General features: G+C 64.5%; 2 protein-coding genes across 2 annotated transcripts in view; one reads left to right on the top strand and one right to left on the bottom strand.

Annotated features, from left to right (window-relative positions):
- Positions 1-340, top strand: part of LOC138101051 (sodium/potassium-transporting ATPase subunit alpha-2-like) — a 26,483-nt gene extending 26,143 nt beyond the window's left edge. Inside the window, exon 15 of the mRNA XM_068998891.1 lies at positions 274-340. Coding sequence (XP_068854992.1) covers positions 274-340 — 67 coding nt within the window. The remainder of the gene's footprint in view (positions 1-273) is intronic.
- A 142-nt stretch (positions 341-482) lies between these two features.
- KCNJ9 (potassium inwardly rectifying channel subfamily J member 9) lies at positions 483-7,147 on the bottom strand. Its single transcript, XM_068998890.1, has 9 exons — positions 6,214-7,147; positions 2,135-2,200; positions 1,957-2,021; positions 1,389-1,500; positions 1,192-1,305; positions 1,015-1,081; positions 818-885; positions 615-682; positions 483-488 (listed from the first exon to the last, which is right to left on the bottom strand). Exons 1-9 carry the CDS (start codon positions 7,145-7,147, stop codon positions 483-485), a joined length of 1,500 nt encoding a protein of 499 aa, XP_068854991.1.
- Between the last annotated feature and the right edge of the window lie 2,854 nt (positions 7,148-10,001).

Raw genomic sequence — 10,001 nt, 5'->3', positions numbered from 1 at the left:
CATGGGTGAAACCCCCAGAGTTTGGGGCACCCCAATACCTGAAGCCCCCAGACCCCACAGCACCTCATTGGCCAGGTACGAGTTTGGCGCGCCTGGCACCTCATCCCTGGGGTTGGGGGGTGGGCACGGGGGTCGGGGGTGAGGGGAACCCCAATACCTGCAAGCCCCAGGGCATGGGAAACCCCAAATCTAATAGGAGGGGTCTGTGAAACCCCAGATTTTGGGGCACCCCAATACCTAAGCCCCCTGACCCCACAGCACCTCGTCCACCAGGTACGAGTTTGGCGCGCCTGGCACCTCATCCCTGGGGGATGGGGGTGGGCACGGGGGTCGGGGGTGAAGAGGGAACCCGAATACCTGCAAGCCGCAGGGCATGGGAAACCCCATGGTGAAACCCCCAGAGTTTGGGGCACCCAATACCTGAAGCCCCCTGACCCCACAGCACCTCGTCCGCCAGGTACGAGTTTGGCGCGCCTGGCACCTCATCCCTGCGGTGGGCACGGGGGTCCGGGGGTGAAGAGGGGAACCCCAATACCTGCAAGCCCCAGGCATGGAAACCCCAAATCTAATAGGAGGGGTCTGTGAAACCCCCAGATTTTGGGGCACCCCAATACCTGAAGCCCCCCTGCCCCCACAGCACCTCGTCCGCCAAGGTACGAGCTGCGCGCCTGGCACCTCATCCCTGGGGGATGGGGGGTGGGCACGGGGGTCGGGGGGTGAGGGGAACCCCAATACCTGCAAGCCCCAGGGCATGGGAAACCCCAAATCTGGCAGGAGGGGTCTGTGGAAACCCCCAGATTTTGGGGCACCCCAATACCTGAAGCCCCCTGACCCCACAGCACCTCATTGGCCAGGTACGAGTTTGGCGCGCCTGGCACCTCATCCCTGCGGTGGGCACGGGGGGCGGGGGGTGAAGGGGGGAACCCCAATACCTGCAAGCCCCAGGGCATGGGAAACCCCAAATCCTGTAGGAGGGGTCTGTGAAACGCCCAGAGTTTGGGGCACCCCCAATACCTGAAGCCCCCTGACCCCACAGCACCTCGTCCGCCAGGTACGAGCTGCGCGCCCTGGCACGTCATCCCTGCGGTGGGCACGGGGGGTGAGGGGTGAGGGGAACCCCAATACCTGCAAGCCGCAGGGCAGGGGAAACCCCATGGGTGAAACCCCCAGAGTTTGGGGGCACCCCAATACCTGAAGCCCCCTGACCCCACAGCACCTCGTCCGCCAGGTACGAGTTTGGCGCGCCTGGCACCTCATCCCTGCGGTGGGCACGGGGTCCGGGGGTGAAGAGGGGAACCCCAATACCTGCAAGCCCCAGGGCATGGGAAACCCCAAATCTAATAGGGAGGGGTCTGTGAAAACCCCCAGATTTTGGGGCACCCCAATACCTGAAGCCCCCTGACCCCACAGCACCTCGTCCGCCAGGTACGAGCTGCGCCCAGGCACCTCATCCCTGCGGTGGGCACGGGGGTCCGGGGGTGAAGAGGGGAACCCCAATACCTGCAAGCCCCAGGGCATGGGAAACCCCATGGGTGAAACCCCCAGAGTTTGGGGCACCCCATACCTGAAGCCCCCTGACCCCACAGCACCTCATTGGCCCAGGTACGAGTTGGCGCCTGGCACCTCATCCCTGCGGTGGGCACGGGGGTCGGGGGGTGAAGGGGGGAACCCCAATACCTGCAAACCCCAGGGCATGGGAAACCCCAAATCTAATAGGAGGGGTCTGTGGAAACGCCCAGAGTTTGGGGCACCCCAATACCTGAAGCCCCCCTGACCCCACAGCACCTCATTGGCCAGGTACGAGTTTGGCGCGCCTGGCACCTATCCCTGCGGTGGGCACGGGGGGCGGGGGTGTGAAGGGGGGAACCCCAATACCTGCAAGCCCAGGGCATGGGAAACCCCAAATCCTGTAGGAGGGGTCTGTGAAAACGCCCAGAGTTTGGGGCACCCCAATACCTGAAGCCCCCTGACCCCACAGCACCTCGCCGCCAGGTACGAGCTGCGCGCCTGGCACCTCATCCCTGCGGTGGGCACGGGGGGCGGGGGGTGAAGAGGGGAAACCCCAATACCTGCAAGCCCCAGGGCATGGGAAACCCCATGGGTGAAACCCCCAGAGTTTGGGGCACCCCAATACCTGAAGCCCCCTGACCCCACAGCACCTCATTGGCCAGGTACGAGTTTGGCGCCTGGCACCTCATCCCTGCGGTGGGCACGGGGGTCGGGGGGTGAAGGGGGGAACCCCAATACCTGCAAGCCGCAGGGCATGGGAAACCCCAAATCTAATAGGAGGGGTCTGTGAAACCCCCAGAGTTTGGGGCACCCCAATACCTGAAGCCCCCTGACCCCAACAGCACCTCGTCCGCCAGGTACGAGTTTGGCGCGCCTGGCACCTCATCCCTGCGGTGGGCACGGGGGTCCGGGGGTGAAGAGGGGAACCCCAATACCTGCAAGCCCCAGGGCATGGGAAACCCCAAATCCTGTAGGAGGGGTCTGTGAAACGCCCAGAGTTTGGGGCACCCCAATACCTGAAGCCCCCTGACCCCACAGCACCTCGTCCGCCAGGTACGAGTTTGGCGCGCCTGGCACCTCATCCCTGCGGTGGGCACGGGGGGCGGGGGGTGAGGGGAACCCCAATACCTGCAAACCCCAGGGCATGGGAAACCCCAAATCTAATAGGAGGGGTCTGTGAAACCCCCAGAGTTTGGGGCACCCCAATACCTGAAGCCCACTGACCCCACAGCACCTCGTCCGCCAGGTACGAGTTTGGCGCGCCTGGCACCTCATCCCTGGGGTGGGCACGGGGGTCGGGGGGTGAAGGGGGGAACCCCAATACCTGAAGCTTCCAGGATATGGGGCACCTCAATAACTGAAGTACCCACAGGGCTTGGGGCACCCCAAATCTGGTAGCCAGGGGTCAGTGAAACACCCAGGCCAGGGGGCACCCCCAAGATCTGAAGCCCTCAGTGCAAGGGGCACCCCAAATCTGGTAGCTGGGGGTCAGTGCTTCACCCTGGGCATGGGGGGCACCCCAAAACTTGATGTCCCCAAGGCATGGAGCACCCTGAACCCACCTGGGGGGGTCAGTGCTGTACTCAGGGCATGGGGTGCACCCCAAAACTTGATGTCCCCAGGGCATGGAGCACCCTGAACCCACTTGGGGGGGGTCTGTGCTGCACCCTGGGCACGGGGGGCACCCCAAAACTTGATGTCCTCAGGGCATGGAGCACCCTGAACCCACTTGGGGGGTTCTGTGCTGCACCCAGGGCATGGGGGGCACCCCAAAACTTGGTGTCCCCAGGGCATGGAGCACCCTGAATGCACTTGGGGGGTCAGTGCTGCACCCAGGGCATGGGGGGCACCCCAAAACTTGATGTCCTCAAGGCATGGAGAACCCTGAATGCATTTGGGGGGTTCTGTGCTGCACCCTGGGCATGGGGGGCACCCCAAAACTTGATGTCCCCAGGGCATGGAGCACCCTGAACCCACTTGGGGGGTCAGTGCTGTACTCAGGGCACGGGGGGCACCCCAAAACTTGATGTCCCCAGGGCATGGAGCACCCTGAATGCATTTGGGGGGCTCTGTGCTGCACGCAGGGTATGGGGCACCCCAAAACTTGATGTCCCCAAGGCATGGAGCACCCTGAACCCACTTGGGGGGGTCAGTGCTGTACTCAGGGCATGGGGGGCACCCCAAAACTTGATGTCCCCAGGGCATGGAGCACCCTGAACCCACTTGGGGGGGGTCTGTGCTGAACCCAGGGCATGGGGGGCACCCCAAAACTTGATGTCCCCAGGGCATGGAGCACCCTGAACCCACTTGGGGGGTCAGTGCTGTACTCAGGGCACGGGGGGCACCCCAAAACTTGATGTCCCCAAGGCATGGAGCACCCTGAACCCACCTGGGGGGGTCAGTGCTGCACCCTGGGCATGGGGGGCACCCCAAAACTTGATGTCCCCAGGGCATGGAGCACCCTGAACCCACTTGGGGGGGTCTGTGCTGAACCCAGGGTATGGGGGCACCCCAAAACTTGATGTCCCCGAGGCATGGAGCACCCTGAATGCATTTGGGGGGGTTCTGTGCTGTACTCTGGGCATGGGGGGCACCCCAAAACTTGATGTCCCCAGGGCATGGAGCACCCTGAACCCACTTGGGGGGTCAGTGCTGTACTCAGGGCACGGGGGGCACCCCAAAACTTGATGTCCCCAGGGCATGGAGCACCCTGAACCCACCTGGGGGGGGGTCTGTGCTGTACCCAGGGTATGGGGGGCACCCCAAATCTGGTAGAGGGGCGCTGTGAAGCACCCCCCGACCACAGCAGAGATGTCCCCATGGAGGTGAGGTGTCCCCACACATGGACATGGTGTGTCCCCATGGAGGTGACCCCATGGAGATGAGGTGTCCCCATGGAGATGAGGTGACCCCATGGAGGTGTCCCCATGGAGATGAGGTGACCCCATGGAGATGAGGTGACCCCATGGAGGTGTCCCCATGGAGATGAGGTGTCCCCATGGAGGTGTCCCCATGGAGGTGTCCCCATGGAGATGAGGTGTCCCCATGGAGGTGTCCCCATGGAGATGAGGTGACTCCATGGAGATGAGGTGACCCCATGGACATGAGGTGTCCCCATGGATGTTATCTGTCCCCAAGGAGATGGTGTCTCCCCATGGAGATGGCACATCCCTATGGACATGATCTGTCCCCACCGATGTGTCCCCATGGAGATGATGGGTCCCCAAGAAGATGATGTGTCCCACAGAGATGATCTGTCCCCATGGAGATGATGGGTCCCAAGAAGATGGCATGACCCACAGAGGTGATGTGTCTCCATGGAGATGTGTCCCCATGGAGATGATGGGTCCCCAAGAAGATGATGTGTCCTAGAGTTGATGTGTCCCCATGGACATGTCCCATGGAGATGATGGGTCCCCAAGAAGATGATGTGTCCCCATGGACATGTCCCCATGGAGATGATGGGTCCCAAGAAGATGATGTGTCTCACAGAGGTGATGTGTCCCCATGGATGTGTCCCCATGGAGATGATGGGTCCCAAGACAATGATGTGTCCCACAGAGGTGATGTGTCCCCATGGAGATGATGGGTCCCAAGAAGACGATGTCCCCAGAGATGAGATGTCCCCAGGAAGATGATGTGTCCTCGTGGAGGTGTCCCCACAGATGTGTCCCATGGAGATGATGAGTCCCAAGAAGATGATGTGTCCTACAGAGGTGATGGGTCCCCATGGAGATGATGGGTCCCCAAGAAGATGATGTGTCCCCATGGACGTGTCCCCATGGAGATGACGGGTCCCAAGAAGATGATGTGTCCCACAGAGGTGATGTGTCCCCATGGATGTGTCCCCCATGGAGATGATGGGTCCCTAAGAAGATGATGTGTCCCCACGGATGTGTCCCATGGAGATGATGGGTCCCAAGAAGATGGCATGACCCACAGAGGTGATGTGTCTCCCTGGAGATGATGGGTCCCAAGAAGACGATGTCCCCAGAGATGAGATGTCCCCAGGAAGATGATGTGTCCTCGTGGAGGTGTCCCCACAGATGTGTCCCATGGAGATGATGAGTCCCAAGAAGATGATGTGTCCTACAGAGGTGATGGGTCCCCATGGACGTGTCCCATGGAGATGATGGGTCCCCAAGAAGATGATGTGTCCCCATGGACGTGTCCCCATGGAGATGACGGGTCCCAAGAAGATGATGTGTCTCACAGAGGTGATGGGTCCCCATGGATGTGTCCCCCATGGAGATGATGGATCCCCAAGAAGATGATGTGTCCCCACGGATGTGTCCCATGGAGATGATGGGTCCCAAGAAGATGGCATGACCCACAGAGGTGATCTGTCCCCACGGATCTGTCCCCATGGAGATGATGGATCCCAAGAAGATGGCATGACCCACAGAGGTGATGTGTCTCCACGGAGATGATGAGTCCTAAGAAGATGACGTGTCCCACAGAGGTGATGTGTCCCATGGAGATGATGGGTCCCAAGAAGACAATGTCCCCACAGAGATGAGATGTCCCCAGGAAGATGATGTGTCCTCGTGGAGGTGTCCCCACAGATGTGTCCCATGGAGACGACGTATCCCAAGAAGACGACGCGTCCCCACAAAGATGTGTCCCACGGAGACGACACGTCCCCCACGGATGCATCCACACGACGCCGCCGCGTCCCCACATCACCGAGGCGTCCCCGTTTACCTGTGGCCTCCACCATGCCCTCGAGGATGACGACGATCTCAAAGTCGTCCCTCTCCAGCTGCCCCCGCGACACGTCCCAGAAGGGGCTGCGCTCGTCGATCTCGTGGCTGATGATGAGCGGCGACACCAGGAAGAGCCGATCGTCGCCCGTCTCGAAGCCCACGCTCAGGTCGGTCTGGTCCAGCGGGATGAACTCGCCCTCCTGCGTCTGCTTGGACTGGATGAGCTTGGCGCGGATGGAGGCCTCCACGATGTGCGAGTCGCGCAGGTCGCCCACGCGGAACATGAGGCAGAGGCGGTCGTCGCGCAGCGAGACCACGGCGTGCGAGGAGAACACCAAGGTCTCGGCGCGCTTGTTGGGCTGCGAGATCTTGACGAACATGCAGCCCACCATGAAGGCGTTGACCATGGAGCCCAGGATGGCCTGCAGCAGCAGCAGCACGATGCCCTCGGGGCACGTGTCCGTGATGACGCGGTGGCCGTAACCGATGGTGGTCTCGGTCTCGATGGAGAAGAGGAAGGCGGACACGAAGCCGTTGAGGTTGTTGACGCACGGCGTCCAGCTGTGGTCGCCCAGGTGCTCCAGGTCGCCGCGGCTGTAGGCGATGACCCACCAGATGAGGCCGAAGAAGAGCCAGGTGAGGGCGTAGGCCAGGATGAAGATGAGGAGGCTGAAGCGCCACTTGAGGTCCACCAGGGTGGTGAAGATGTCGGTCAGGTACCGGTAGGTCTCGCGCACGTTGCCGTGTTGGACGTTGCACTTGCCGTCCTTCTCCACGTAGCGCTGGCGCTTCCGGGTCACCGCGCCACCCCCGGCCCCCCACGGGCGGCGTTTGGGGGCTTGGGTGGGTGGGGGAGGGGGTTTGGCTTCGGCTGGGACCCCCGTGGGGACCCCCTCGGGGACCCCGCAGAAGGCGGCGTTGTCCTGAGCCATCGGCGGCGGCTGCGGGGGGAACAGGGGTGGGGGGCGGTGAGAACTGGGGGGACTGGGAGGGGGAGGGGGGGGGATGGATGTGTCAAACTGGGGGGACTGGGGGGGACTGGGAGGGGTAGAGAGGGGGGATGGAGATCCCAAACTGGGGGGGACTGGGAGGGGCAGAGAGAGGGGGATGGAGGTCCCAAACTGGGGGGGACTGGGAGGGGCAGAGAGAGGGGGGATGGAGATCCCAAACTGGGGGGGACTGGGAGGGGCAGAGAGAGGGGGATGGAGGTCACAAACTGGGGGGGACTGGGAGGGACTGGAAGGGGGGATGGAGGCCCCAAGCTGGGGGGACTGGAGGGACTGGGAGGGGCAGAGAGGGGGAGATAGAGCCCCTAAACTGGGAGGGACTGGGGGGACTGGGAGGGGAAAAGAAGGGGGGAATGGAGCCCCTAAACTGGAGGGCACTGGGGGGGACTGGGAGGGGCAGAGAGGAGGGGAGAGAGCCCCTAAACTGGTGGGAACTGGGAGGGGCAGAGAGAGGGGAGATGGAGGTCCCAAACTGGGGTGGACTGGGGGGGACTGGGAAGGGCAGAGAGGGGGGGATGGAGGCCCTAAACTGGGGTGGATTGGGGGGGACTGGGAAGGGCAGAGAGGGGGGATGGAGGTCCCAAACTGGGGGGACTGGAGGGACTGGGAGGGGCAGAGAGAAGGGGGGAATGGAGCCCCTAAACTGGGGGGGACTGGGAGGGGCAGAGAGGGGGGGATGGAGGTCCCAAACTGGGGGGAACTGGGGGGGACTGGGAAGGGCAGAGAGGGGGCATGGAGGTCCCAAACTGGGGGGGACTGGGGGGGACTGGGAAGGGCAGAGAGGAGGGGATAGAGCCCCTAAACTGGGGGGAACTGGGGGGGACTGGGAGGGGCAGAGAAGGGGGGATAGAGCCCCTAAACTGGAGGGCACTGGGGGGGGACTGGGAGGGGCAGAGAGGAGGGGATAGAGCCCCTAAACTGGGAGGGACTGGGAAGGGGAGAGGGGAGGAGATGAAGCTCCCAAACTGGGGGGGACTGGGGGGACTGGGAGGGGCAGAGAAGGGGGGATAGAGCCCCTAAACTGGGAGGGACTGGGAGGGGGAGAGGGGAGGAGATGAAGCTCCCAAACTGGGGGAAACTGGGGGGACTGGGAGGGGCAGAGAAGGGGGGATAGAGCCCCTAAACTGGGGGGAACTGGGGGGGACTGGGAGGGGCAGAGAAGGGGGGGATAGAGCCCCTAAACTGGGGTGGACTGGGGGGGACTGGGAGGGGCAGAGAGGGGGGATGGAGGTCCCAAACCGGGGGGAACTGGGGGGGACTGGGAAGGGCAAAGAAGGGGGGAATGGAGCCTCTAAACTGGGAGGGACTGGGAAGGGGAGAGGGGAGGAGATGAAGCTCCCAAACTGGGGGGGACTGGGGTGACTGGGAGGGGCAGAGAGGGGGGGAATGGAGCCCCTAAACTAGGGGGGACTGGGAAGGGCCGAGAGGAGGGAATAGAGCCCCCAAACTGGGAGGGACTGGGAAGGACGGGATGGGCGCGCGTGTGCGCGCGCTGGCAGCTGGATCCCGTGCGGAGGACACGCGAACGCTCCCACGCGTGTTCACCCCCCCCGCGCCGAGCTCCGCCTTGCACGCCCGGGCACACGAACGCTCGGTCACACGCGTGTGCGCGCGCACACACACGGACGCGCGCGCGCACCCCGCTGGGCCTTGCACGAGCCCACGCGCGCCCGCGGGGGGAGCCGGGTCACGCCCGCCGCCGGCCCCGCGCACGCGCGGCGCGCACGCGCCGGCACGCGGGGGCGCGCGTGCCACGGGGGCCTTGCACGCGCCCCCCACCCCCCCCCGCCCCCCACCCGGGGCCTTGCACGCTCGTGTGAACGCGCGCACGTGTGCGCGCGCGCAGCCGGGTCACGAGCACGCGCCCCCCCCCCCCCACACCCCCACCCCCCACACACACCCACCCACCCATCCCCCCCCCTCCGCTGCCCCTTTTACACACGCGTGTGCCCCGAGGGGGGGGGGGGGGTCCCTGCGACACCACCACCCCCCCCCCCCCCCCAAATTCCCCAAATTCCCCATCCCCCATCCTGGCTGTGTGTGTGTGTGTGGGATGGGGGGGAGGAAACACAGCCGGATTTTGGGGGATTTTGGGGGGGCCCCTCCCCGGCCCCGCCGCTGCTCGGGGTGTGGGGGGTGTGGGGGGTGTGGGTGCCCCCCCCCCCGCGCCCCCCGCCCGCTCTCACCGCTGCCGCAGCCCCGCTCGCTCCGAGCGCTCCGGCCCCGGGCCCCCCCCCCCCCCCCTCTCCGGCCCCCCCCCCCCCCGCCCCGTTCCCCGGCAACGGCCGCGCGCGGATAAAAATACCGGGAGCACCCGCCCCCCCCACCCCGGCACCCCCCCATCCCCCCACCAAGGCATGGACAAGTAGCCCGGGGGTGGTCAGCACTAGCCCAGCCCCCCCCCACCACCACCATCACCACCCCGCGCTCAGCATCAGCACAAAACCCCCCCTCTCCTAATTAGCACGCCCCCCCCCCCCATCATTAGCCCGGGGGTGCTGCTCATTAGTCCAGCCCCACCCCCTCTCGGCTCAAGCCCCCTCATCACTGGCCCGGGGGTGGCCAGGGCTAGCCCAGCCCCCCCACCCTCCCCAACCTGGGCTCAGTTACACCCCCAGGATTAGCACAGCCCCCCCCCCCCCCCACGGTTCAAGGGCTCCCCCCCATCATTAGCCCAGGGGTCTCCTTCATTAGCCCTGCCACCCCTGCGCTAGCCCGGGGCTGCCGTTCGCTAGCCCAGCCCCCCACGGATCAGCCCCCCACCCCATAATTAGCCCGG

This window comes from Aphelocoma coerulescens, unplaced genomic scaffold, assembly GCF_041296385.1.
Source record: "Aphelocoma coerulescens isolate FSJ_1873_10779 unplaced genomic scaffold, UR_Acoe_1.0 HiC_scaffold_186, whole genome shotgun sequence".
Taxonomy (NCBI): domain Eukaryota; kingdom Metazoa; phylum Chordata; class Aves; order Passeriformes; family Corvidae; genus Aphelocoma; species Aphelocoma coerulescens.
This window is presented reverse-complemented; position numbering and strand designations above follow the sequence as displayed.